The sequence below is a fragment of the Penicillium rubens genome (assembly GCF_028828025.1).
Source record: "Penicillium rubens strain IBT 27055 chromosome Unknown utg000001l_segment0_segment0, whole genome shotgun sequence".
Classification (NCBI taxonomy): Eukaryota; Fungi; Ascomycota; class Eurotiomycetes; order Eurotiales; family Aspergillaceae; genus Penicillium; species Penicillium rubens.
This window is the reverse complement of record NW_026890599.1, coordinates 4,108,264-4,120,319: the sequence shown is the minus strand read 5'-3', so window position 1 is coordinate 4,120,319 and position 12,056 is coordinate 4,108,264. Positions and strand designations below refer to the sequence as shown.

The window sequence follows — 12,056 nt, the reverse complement described above, 5'->3', positions numbered from 1 at the left end:
AACCAAAAAGCCCCGAAATAACACCCCGCCCAAGCATGTGGACTGATTCCGGCGTACAATTGGCCCAAGGCCCTTGCAAGTGCGAAAATTCTTTGCCGTTGATCTTGGCGGTCGACGGTCGATCCACGCGATCTTTTTTAGTTCCCGCTCTACGGAGTAGACATTGCACCCTCGCCCCTGGCGATCACCGGAAGATAGCGTAACCTACCTAGGTATGTTCGGCATGAGAACTACCGAAGAAAGGATTCCTAGCACTGCTGCGCTTGGATGGAGGCAATAGTTGTCTTTGCTAGCCCCCTGCTTATCGAATCGGAATCATCAGATTTTAATTGTCTTTTTTGATGCGCTGTTTCTTTCAAGATTTTTCCTGGGTCATATCTTGCACGATCTAGCAATTATTATTGGTAGGCAAAGGCAGGACGACGTGCTTCTTATCTGGCAATCTCGAAAATATTAACCAAAGTGATAAGCTGTGCTTCAGGGCTGATTGAGGCGTTTACTGATGTTTTGAGATTCGCTTTGCTCTTTGACGGAAAGGGAATATGGCTGCATTATATTTACCTAATCTGATAGTCGAAACGTAAATTGAAATACCGAGTGAGTCACTCACAATGACGACATGCCTTTCAATAATTACATGTCACTACCTACCTAGGTACCTAGGTACATATGTAGGTATCTACATCCATTGTATTGCCCAGGTGGTTATCTGCATACGTAAACAAAGAGATCCACAATATTAACTTTTCTTCGGCATGATGCAATCCGAGTTGACGTTCTGGAACTCACCGAGAATTTGATGAATTTCACCAATTTCACCAATTTTCTATGGAGCATCTGCAAAAGTTCACCGTCGGTGATCTGCTCGGGGTGGGGCCGTAAGAAAATCCTTGAAAATTTGTAGATAACTTGGACCCTGGACTGTTTAGTGATTTCTAGACCTCAAAAGGACTAAAGGCGTGCCTTTGAACTGATGATTCTAGACCTGTAAAGCAAAATGGTAGTCCAAGGTTGGATCAAAATATTAGATTACTGCAGGTCGCACACCATGGAAATGAATATTCTTACCCAGGAGGTGGCGCTGTCAAGGAAAAATAAAAAGAAAAAGAAAAAGAAAAATCAAGTTTTAGCCTAAATTATCACACCGGGAAGCCTAGTACAACATATAAAAAAAAACACGGCAACTACCATCGCATACACTCGGGGGAGCTTAAATCGGCACACAATCGGGATTCCGATCCGGTGAAGCGGAAATGCCGCCTATGTTTGGAAGACTTCCCGACTCAGCCCGTGCTCGGCTTGCACAATCATCGGGGAGCAAGGCAAGCCGAGTGTTAACATTCATACGATGTATACATATTACCCGCAACACTTACACAGAGGTGGGCCACACATAAGGCACCATAATCAGCAGCTTGTGTCTCGTTGGCCTGGACCTTATCTTATGTTTGGTCTTAGCCTTCCAAGGTTACCTCCGCTTTGAACCTATCACAACGCCACGGGCATTGACAGCTCGGTGGGGTCTGGTTATCAGAGCTGGTTCCCGCTCTTACCGCAATGCTCATCAGGGACTTCTAGTGATGTAAGTGTTGGGTTACTGTAGGCGGTTAGATCACGGATATTTCCGAATGTTCCCGGTGAGATTAAGATAGGCCAAGCTTGCCAGAGTCAAGGCCAATGGAGATGCCATGCATCAATGTGCATTTGGGATTTTCAGGCACGGCACATGCAGGAAGATATGGTCCCATTTTGAAACTGCATTTGTGGGTGTCTCTGCGCTATCTCGGAGTGTCGGAGTCGCACTCTGGGAGTGAATGGGCGGCAGTTGAATGAAACATCAAAAAGGGCCGAGGGTCCAAGCCCAAGGCTTCCTTTTTGTTTGAGTGGCGCGATCCAGAGCTTGGGAGATGTCCAGCACTACATGTGCCGCGAGTGGTTGGATGCAGCATGGGTACGGAATATACTTTGTAGATCTCCTGTTTATCATCAAAGTGGAGTTCAAGCTGACGATCAAGCTCTGAAGTACGTACAACATATAAAAGATCACTGCATGTTGTGTGACTTCAGAGGCAGAGGATATGTACGTTGACGTTGGTGCATCTTCAGGGATCTGAAATCATACAGGGCGATCCCGAGGTATGTACTACATATCACATGGCGTGATGGACAAAATGGACCCTACCAGGTCAAGCTGAGTGATTTCTTTCATGTACTCCATACCTATGTTATATTATTCTTTAATTCCGGATATAGTATCGCATTTAGTAAAGAGACTAGATAGTGATCAAACAGTAACCATGCATACGTGCTTTAATACCTAGGTACATATGTATGTATAGTAGAGATCTGACATTCATATGATAGCGCTGACGTAAAAGTCGACTCAATTGGATGTGAGTAACCGGTTAAGATGGTTCTAAGGTTCTTCACAAATCTCTCAAATCCTTTAAAATCCCACTGTTTCTCCTGTTTTAATGGATATCTCTTTATATGTCAATCCTTACTTCACAGCAACCTTCTAAGGTTCCAAGGTTTCTCCATTTTGAGATTAGTCATTTCACATCTCGCCACTGCAAACCAAAAATAATAATAATAATAATAATAATAATAAGGAAAAAAGAAGAAAAAGAAAAAGAAAAGAAAAGAAAAGAAAAAAAGAAAAGAAAATTGCCGGAAACGGCACAGCTCCACTGGGGACCCGAGAGTCGGACCAGCCTTGCGTATCTGGCCATGTTCCGGTAGATCAGCGATAGAGAAAAAACGGAAAAAATACCGGTGTCATACACCTTTACCAGACTTGAGATCTCCAGTCTTCTTCTTTCTTCCCTCTTCATATTTCTATTCCTTGTTGACATCTCCCATTGCCGCGGGCAAATTCCCAAATGGCTCTCAGCTTCTTCAGCGGCGGCGGGAGCGCCAGCAGCGCCAAGTACTTCGACATAAGGTGAGTGGGGGAGACCTGCAGCTCATATGTGAACTGCATATTTAACTTCATCCAGGTTGAATGATGAATATATCGTCTTCCGCGGCGGTGAACATGAAGCCGCCAGTGCCCATCTGCGGGGCACTCTCATCCTCTGTTTGTCCGAGCCGCTCACTATCAAACACCTCCGACTCCAGCTTACGGGCATGTCGCGAGTCTGGTATGTGTCGCATTTCCCTCAATTCTGAATGACCGCCACTAACAAGTCTCTCGCACAGCTGGCACCTTCCCTCAAGTGCAGCCGCCGGTGGCCGAAAGTCGTGGCGTGAACGTGTGTTCTATGAGAAAACTTGGAGATTCCGGGACCCGGGCAAAGGAAAAACTGAAGTCCTCCCTGCGGGCAACTATGAGTACCCTTTTGATGTGGTACTTGAGGGCTCCATGCCCGAGAGTGTGGAAGGTCTTGCCGAGACATGGGTGATGTACCGCTTCAAGGCTGAGATCGGGCGCAAGTACGTCAAGGACATTGTTGCACGCAAACCGCTCAGGATTATAAGAACTCTGGATCCCAGCGCCCTGGAACTATCACATGCAATGGTAAGTGGTGCTTATCGGCGTTATCGGAACCTGATGGATTTTTACTGACAAACATTCCAGTCTGTGGACAACATCTGGCCCAACAAGATTGAATACTCCATCAGTACTCCGACGAAAGCCATTGTATTTGGCACAGCCATCCACGTCGATTTCAAATTGATTCCTCTTCTCAAGGGTCTTAGGATCGGTCAAATTACGTCACAGTTGATCGAAAGCCACGACCTTACCCTCAACCCAGAGGATCCCGATTCTATTCGAAACACATACAAGAACACGAGGACGATCTTGACTGACGAGCATGAGTTGGACGAGGACAACATTGAGATCATCGATGAATCTGCGGAGGGATACCAATGCACGCGTGTCCTAGACATGCCGCAGACGTTGACCCGCTGTCTGCAGGATACGGACACCAAGGGAATCAAAGTGCGCCACAAGTTGAAGTTCCGTATTCAGCTGCACAACCCCGACGGCCACGTCAGCGAGGTGAGTAACAGTAGGACCACCGACCATTCTTACTTTAAAGCTAATATTTCAATGCAGCTCCGGGCTACTCTTCCAGTTTCGATCTTCATCTCGCCGCATCTTGCCATTGACGACAACAACAACCTTCTTGCGCAGACGCCTCAATCTACCCGGATCGCCGTCGATGATTTCGCGCACCAGGCACCTCCCCTTTATGGCGAGCACACGTTCGATCAGCTGTATAGCGAGCTGGATCCCAGCGGCTACCGCACACCAGGTCCCGGCAGTGGTCCCGGTACGCCGTTCACTCCGCTCAGTCGCAACATATCGTCAGAGAACCTCGCCTCCATGAACGCCCTGACTAACACCGATATCTCGGCTTCGGCGCTGCATCATCGTCTCACAAATTTGAACGCGAGTCCACTCCACAATCCAGTTACTCCTGGTACAGCCACTCCTGGCGAGGGGTTGCATGGATCTCAATCCCCAACAGAAGGATACACCATCCATCGCCAATTGGGCGTCCCTAATGACTACTTCGGACCCGCCTCCGGATCAAACTCACACAGCCATGGCAGTCCAGAACTTTCCCGTCGGGCATCCGACGAGGTAGAGCCCGAAGCCCTTCCCTCGGGCATGGCAACTCCCTTCCATCCCCAGTATGACGAGGTTGAGACTCTTAGCCGGGTTCCTAGTTATTCCACTGCAGTGCGCTGCGCGGTCCGTCCACATGACTCTGGCCTTCCTGATTACAACGCCGTGATTGCTAGCAGCCTCCCTACACTACCAGTTCCGCAGTCCCCCCAGCAGGCTCATATCCGCAGCGGCCGTGCAAGCGGGACTGGAACTCCCCTAGAGGTGCCGACTCGCCCCAGCCATTTCAATTCTCGCGGCACCAATGCTGACGATGAGGAACGCAGACTTAGACTTGTGCAAGCTCGCGCAAGAGTATGAGATGAGGCCATGATCCATGGATCCACGCATGATCCCGCGCGTTCAATTTCAACCAAAAGTTCTCCTTTCTGTACCAGTGCTGGACACTGAGACCGCGAACCGCCTTACCTCTTTACCCTTCTTCTGCCCTTTTTCTCTCCATTCTACTTCCCCCCTCACTCATGCCTTTTCCACGAACGATCATGGTCCCCAGCATTAACTGCACTTTTCGAGCCTCAGCCTCTCAAGATTTCCCACGCAGCATTTTTCTGAATTATTCTACCGTCCACCAGCAGCAGCTTCCCATCTCTTCTTGTTTCTCTTTCCCTTTTCTTCAATCATTTTCTCTCTCTATGGCGTTCGATCATAGACGGGCAGGGATATTTTCATAGATGGCCACGGGTGTTTTCGTTTTCCTTATGCTCTTTTTTTACCTCACGAATGAGATCCGATATGAACGAGCTGCATGACATTGAATTATGCCCATCAGCACGAGTCACGCATACGAGCCTTTGAAGCATGTATTTAATTATTTTTGTGGGATTAGACCAAACTCTCCAATGCTTAACTGATTTGATATTTTCGTCGGTGATATCATGGCCCGATTAGGAAATTAGCTGTCGATCGTATTAGGTAATCCATCTATTGCCCCTGGGCCGGCGTCAATGGCTATTGCTATTTGCTATTGCCCAGCCAAGGTGCCCTCGGAGGACTCTGCTTCTTCCGGCGTCAATGGCATTGTTCGCTTTCAATAGATGCAACATTGAGGAGCCATTGCCACATGGCTTTTACCATTTCCGATTACAATTGCTTACATGTTATGTGCTTCCCAGGCTCTAGCGGTAAGGTCTAGTTAGAGTTGCAGCCTATAGTTACGCAGTCTTTGATAGTAAGCAAGCAGCCTCTTGTATCCATGGATAGTATACAGCCTCGGTATTCCATTTATACTCAGAATCAACTTGCCAGAATAAGGTTGGAAATTACCTGGATATTGGGTGGATATTAAGCCACATTTCACGAGTAAGGCCCAACAGGGTAACAAGTGGCTTGGTTCGATGAACGAGAGCGAGCACAGTGACCTCATCGGCGTTTGTCGATCGCTTAAGAACTCACTCTTGCCCGGGTTTTGATCGTTTTATTTAAATATAATCTTACAATATCCCACATCGTGGAAACTGTTGGTCTATTAACTCTGTGTAAGTCTGCTCGTCCTCCAGGGCTCAATTATGGATCTCAGCTCACTAGTCCAGCTATTGACTAGCGCTCCCCCACCATCGGCCTTGGCCTCCCATCAGCCACGGATGCTCACATCCCCCCCATTTATTTATTGAGCCACACTACCACTCTTCTGCCCCAGATTTGGCAAGGAGAAGATAGCTTCGACTTGGATTGTCAATTGTCGACACCTTGAATCAGATCCCGGACTCGCCGATCTACCTTACCCCGCCGTTTCTCCGCTACCATGTCCACTCCAACGAGCCCCGCGGATGTGAAGCTGCCTCAGCGGTCTGGTACCGTTAGCAGTGGCTTTACTCGTCGTACTTCCATGAGTGACGATGAAGCTATCCCCGATACTGATAGCAGTGAGGTCTGTACCCGTGATACCCGCGAAGAAAACGAGTAGCTTGGACTTACGGTGTGCTTGTTTCCAGACTACCAGTCTCCTGCTCGAGCGTCTCCGAGCCTGGAAGCATATGTGCGGATACCTCGAGGATTATTTCTCTGCTACTGCGAAAGTGCAGAAGTCCCAGTCCAAGGATTATGAGAAGATCTTGAAGGTCAGTGGTTATTCCTATGGGTCGGGGCAACCGGGACTAACGAATAATTGGAATAGGCCGTGAACGAACCACTCAAGGAGGGCCACCACTTCAGTTCCAGCGCCGGCGGCGTGGCTGGTATGTTTGAGAACCTCCGCAACAACACCCAGGGCATGGTTACCATGTACCTGGATGGCGAAAAGAACATCAAGAACGGCGTGCTCCCCACCCTCGAGCGTCTCCACAAAGAGATCAAAAACAAGTCCAAGGAGCTGAGCACCGGTGCGAGCAAGGGCGCCAAGGCCGTCGAGAAGGCGCGCAACCTGACCCAGAAGCACATCGAGCTCCTAGGCCAGAACTCCGCTTGCTTCGACGCCGCCGCCTCCGGCAAGATCGAGCAGCACCACGACCCCTACCTCCTCAAGCGCGGCATCAACCACCGTCTAAACAACCAAGTGAACGAGGAAAACAACCACCGCCAGGATATCCTCGCCGTGCAGAACTCCTTCCAGCAGTTCGAAGCACACGTCCTGCAGACCGTGCAAGGCACTATGGAGCAATTCCACCAGCACATGGGCGGACAGCTGGAGCGCCAGCGAGCCATGTACGCCGACATCCTCAGCACCGCGCAGCGCATCCCACCCGACTTCGAATGGATCAACTTCTGCATGCGCAACGACGCAACGCTGGTCAACCCAGACTCGCCCCCGCGCTCCTTCTCCAGCATCACCTTCCCGAACATGGACCACCGCTCCACCCAGCCGCTGATCGAGGGCTCTCTCGAGCGTCGCTCGCGCGCCGTGATCAAGGGCTACAACACGGGATACTACGTCGTCACGCCGGCGCGCTACCTGCACGAGTTCAAGGACAACGACGACTTCCGCCGCGACCCCGCCCCAGAGCTCTCGCTGTACCTGCCAGACTGCGTCGTCGGCGCCATTGACGGCGTGAAGTTCAACGTGAAGGGCAAGGACGTTTCCAGCGGCAAAATTGGTAACGCCTTCCACACAAACACCGAGCTCAGCTTCAAGGCCCACACCCCCAATGATGCTGAGAAGTGGTGGTCCGTTATCAAGGAGGCTACCCGCGCTCCGACGGTGGCTGCTGCTGCTGCTGCTCCTGCTGCGGCGCCGACGCTCGCTTCTCCCACCGCGACGTCGCCCGCCGCTATCTCCCCGGCTGGCTCTGCGAGCCCCTCCCGCAGCGTGTCCGGCCAGACTCAACCACCCACCTACGCCGAGAATGAGATGGAGAAGACACAGTCTTCTCAGGCTGCTGCTGCTGCCCCTGTTTCTGCTACCCCTGTTTCTGCCTCCCCTGCTGATGCTAGCCCGACTGCGGGAATTAGCCGCACGGGCAGCACGGCTAGCCACTTCCACACCTCGCCCGGTGGCTCCGCTGTGGAGAAGTCGTGAGACATTTTCCCTCGTCCTCGTTTAGGCATATATTTTTCAAGCTCTTTTGGTTTTTTTGAACTTGCATTACCCACACACAGCAATAACGCATGTGCCTCTCATCCGTTGATTAGGTTGTATAGCGTTCATCCAGCCCGGGGCGAAGCATGCCTTGGTCAACTGGATATATACCTCTTAATGAATTTCTTTTCACATTAAAGCAAGAATCAGATATCAACGCTAACTGGATCGAAGATCCTTTGACTATCAATTACACAAAGCAGGCACAGTTGTGTCGTCGACTCATGACATAGCCTATGCTGGATATACACTCGAGCATATGGGCTAACTAAGTAATCCCAGCATACATCGCTGCGGGAGTATTTTCATTTCCAAATATCAGAAATCCTCAGGACTTTCCAGATCATCCAGCTTCTCCCCGAGGAATCGTGCTAGCGCAGCGCATTTAGACTCCAGCGCAAGCAAGACAGACGGCGAGGCGGAGAGGTTCAAGCCAGACAGACGCGCAAGGTCAGCACTGCGGTCGATCTCAGACTGCGGGTCTCGGTGTCCGTTGTGAGGCGGTTTCGGGGAGATAGGCACAGCAGCCAGTTTGCGCGAAATATCACCCTGCGAGCCCTCGGGCGTCGAAGTCCCATTACCGGCATCAGGTACGCCGGTATCCGCTGCGGCAGAGTCGGCATTGGTCGCGCCGTTCGGCTCCGGTGCGTCTAGCCTGGATGGGCCGACGGCGGCCACGAGGACTTTATCCGCGACGCGGGTTACCACGGCGACGGAGTCGTCAAGTTCGAAGACGATCGAGCCTACGTCGCCTAGCGACATCGACTTGGCGGTCACGTAGGAGGAAGGATGGCTGGCTGGGTTGACGCCCGTCAGGTTACCGCTTGAGGCTGTCTTGGCGTAGCATGTGTAGGCGGCGCCGTAGGTTGCGCTGAGGTTGCGTAGTTGGCGTGAGGGGAGGGAGGAGCCGTGGGCGAAGACGGCGCCGTTTGTTGCGAAGACACTAGAGGGATCCGGTCATTAGGTGTTTCTTGCGATGGAAAGCGCAGCTGGCATACATGATCGTTGTGATCTCTGGCGGGGATAGGTTATCTTCCAAGAGGTCGCTTAGCGCCTCCGCGTCTAGCATTTTGATATCGGGGAGTCCGGGAATCATGGTGTTGGTTTCGGTGTCGGTGTCGGTGTCCTGGTCTACCGAGGGCGTGTTTTCCTCCACCTGCGTCTCGGGTTCCTCCTTGGTTGATGCGCAATTTGCCTTCTCAATACAACCTTTTGGTGGCGTCCACGAGCAATCTTCCGGGAAAAAGAAGCAGTTGTCGCGATAGTCCTCGTCGTCGTGATCGTATTCGATCGGCTCGTCGGAGTAGTCCAATAGGTTCTGAGCACACTTTGTCTCGTATCGGGCCCAGTAAGGTAGGAAGTTCGGTTCGAAGGGAGCTTGGGAGATAGGTATAGAGAGAGTGGTCGAGGAGCAATCGGATATTGAATCAGAGAAGCCTGGAGCTGGAGGTTCGCATTCAGCCATCTTCACACCCATACTCGGCGCGGAGAGATTATAGCGCGATGTTTGTTTATTTCCCACAAAATGGTAGAATAAGTAAACGGAGGGCACGAGGGAAGCAGGTAGTGTTCTCATACCATGGGCGTGGCCAGGTAGATGATGGGGAATGAGGGGAACACGCAGCGTCTCGGAACCGTCGACTCAATGCGCAGCGCATCCGGGCTCTCTGGTCCAGATAAAAAGTCACGATGATTCCAATCGCGTCCGGTGGTACACAGAAAGTAGCCAGGAAAACTGCGCTTTATGAAGTCCGGTCCGAGCAGCATGTCATGAGATGTCTGAGGCTGCTCCGCAATGGGAGCACCCTGATCGGGCATATATGAACGAAACGTGCACACGAGCAAAGACTTGATTGGGAGAGGAAGAGGGGAAGAATATGTAAAAAACCGACAGCTAAGCGCGGCAGTATAGGAAAGTCGATAATTAAAGGGGAGAAACGGCATGCGACACGAAGCCGGGGCGAGGATGGAAGCCAATGGTAGGAAAGGGATCAACCGGGAGCGGGGGTGAGAGTTTGGAGGATCATGCAAGAGGACTTCCACGAACCTGGTGAAAAAAAAGGGCAAATCGGGAGAATCGAGTCGAAGTTGAGAGTTTGGAGGTGGAGGAGGTGAAAGAGAGGAATTGGAGATAAAACATCCCGTCGATGTGGAGTTCCCGCATGACGTTGGAACTTACCTATAGGTAGGTATATTCAGTTGCATATATATGTGTGCCTAATAGTATATACCCTATGTGTAATAGTATTGTTCCTATCGAAATCAGGCAATGCCTACATTCCTATATTTCAATCTATATTGTCCTGGTCTATACTACTTATCCTTACCTATATCATCCGATGTTTATTATATATTTGTATACTTGGGCTCATGCAGCTCTGTCTCAGATCAACCACACATACTAGCCGCGGTCTAGGAGTACTAAGAATGATATAGACCACCTGATAGCAATTTAATTGGTCTCAGTTCTGTATAATATACCGCTAACGTTAATATACTCCTTCTATATGTTATAAGAGCCTTTATATGGTAAAAACGTCATGTGCCCCACCTCTCCTCACGGCTGACAAAAACATCAGAAAAGGGTTTTTGCCCCTCCATCGTTCCCCATGTTCGCTCGTCTTTCCTCCGGGGTCCTCAGACAAAGATTCTTTGTACCAATCAGTATGCTCGATTCATAATCAATCTAATTCTATTATTGACAAAGTTACCAGGATCCCTAGCAACCATGGCTTCCGATACCTCCACCTATAAGCTCAACCGTTCGTGGTCCATACTTCAATCTCGGACACAACCACTAACACAATGGGTACATTGTAGATACGATGATGCGGGTCAAAGACCCGAAGCGATCGGTGGAATTCTACAAGTTCCTTGGCCTTAACTTGGTCAACACAATTGACATGCCGGAATGGAAGTTCTGCAACTACTTCCTGGCCTATGACGGCCCCGCCTCTCTCCAGGGTGCCCGCCACTGGACTGATCGCAACGCCGTTCTGGAATTGACTCACAACTACGGCACTGAGAATGACCCCAACTACAGCGTGGTCAACGGAAACACAGAGCCGCACCGTGGCTTCGGCCATATCGCCATCTCGGTCGACAACATTGAGGCTGCCTGCAAGCGCATCGAAGATGCCGGATACCCCTTCCAGAAAAAATTGACTGAAGGTCGTATGCGACACATCGCCTTCGCCAAGGATCCCGATGGATACTGGGTTGAGATCATTCGTCGCGCCGATGAGGACCTCAGCACCACCACTGACCCGGGTAGCTACCGACTCAACCACACTATGCTGCGGGTGAAGGATGCCGAGGCGAGCTTGAAGTTCTACCAGGAATCCATGGGCATGACTCTGGTCCGCACCATTGAGAACCCAGAGAACAAGTTCAACCTGTATTTCCTGGGATACCCTGCGTCCAACCCAGAAATTAAGGAGGGCGCCAAGAATGGCGTGGCAGAGTGGGAGGGTCTGCTAGAGTTGACCTGGAACTATGGCACGGAGAAGCAGGAGGGCCCCGTTTACCACAACGGCAACACTGAGCCCCAGGGTTTCGGTCATATCTGTAAGTGATCAAACGACTTCTAATTGTTTTACCCAGGTTAATAAATTTGAATTAGGTATCTCTGTTGACGACCTTGAGGCTGCGTGCGACCGCTTCGAGTCTCTGAAGGTGAACTTCAAGAAGCGCCTGACTGACGGGCGCATGCACAACATCGCATTTATTCTGGATCCCGATGGATATTGGATTGAGGTGGTGCAGAACCAGGGAATCAAGCGGACTGGAGATTGGTAGTTATTTGGTAGTACATAGAAATCCCTAAATCCTTATACAAGCCAAGCCAATACATGTCCTCCGTCCTCCATCCTCCGTAGATACTCCGAAAAATGCAGAATATCACTT

At 50.5% G+C, this 12,056-nt stretch overlaps 5 protein-coding genes across 5 annotated transcripts; 3 read left to right on the top strand and 2 right to left on the bottom strand.

Annotated features, from left to right (window-relative positions):
* Positions 1–2,882: 2,882 nt before the first annotated feature.
* Positions 2,883–4,939, top strand: N7525_001593 (arrestin family protein; the record flags this gene model as incomplete). Its single annotated transcript, XM_061211968.1, has 5 exons — positions 2,883–2,944; positions 3,000–3,143; positions 3,202–3,520; positions 3,581–4,006; positions 4,064–4,939. The coding sequence occupies 5 exons, from the start codon at positions 2,883–2,885 to the stop codon at positions 4,937–4,939; spliced, it is 1,827 nt and encodes a 608-aa protein (XP_061071194.1).
* Positions 4,940–6,380: 1,441 nt separating this feature from the next.
* N7525_001592 (PH domain protein) lies at positions 6,381–8,090 on the top strand (the record flags this gene model as incomplete). Its single annotated transcript, XM_002557759.2, has 3 exons — positions 6,381–6,506; positions 6,571–6,696; positions 6,753–8,090. The coding sequence occupies 3 exons, from the start codon at positions 6,381–6,383 to the stop codon at positions 8,088–8,090; spliced, it is 1,590 nt and encodes a 529-aa protein (XP_002557805.1).
* Positions 8,091–8,468: 378 nt separating this feature from the next.
* On the bottom strand, positions 8,469–9,627 carry N7525_001591 (uncharacterized protein; the record flags this gene model as incomplete). The annotated part of the gene is made up of 2 exons (XM_002557760.2): positions 8,469–9,093; positions 9,149–9,627. The coding sequence occupies 2 exons, from the start codon at positions 9,625–9,627 to the stop codon at positions 8,469–8,471; spliced, it is 1,104 nt and encodes a 367-aa protein (XP_002557806.2).
* Positions 9,628–9,722: 95 nt separating this feature from the next.
* On the bottom strand, positions 9,723–9,968 carry N7525_001590 (uncharacterized protein; the record flags this gene model as incomplete). Its single annotated transcript, XM_061211967.1, has 1 exon — positions 9,723–9,968. One exon carries the CDS (start codon positions 9,966–9,968, stop codon positions 9,723–9,725), a length of 246 nt encoding a protein of 81 aa, XP_061071193.1.
* Positions 9,969–10,676: 708 nt separating this feature from the next.
* On the top strand, positions 10,677–11,948 carry N7525_001589 (lactoylglutathione lyase GLO1; the record flags this gene model as incomplete). Its single annotated transcript, XM_002557761.2, has 4 exons — positions 10,677–10,814; positions 10,858–10,912; positions 10,971–11,717; positions 11,773–11,948. 4 exons carry the CDS (start codon positions 10,677–10,679, stop codon positions 11,946–11,948), a joined length of 1,116 nt encoding a protein of 371 aa, XP_002557807.2.
* Positions 11,949–12,056: the final 108 nt, after the last annotated feature.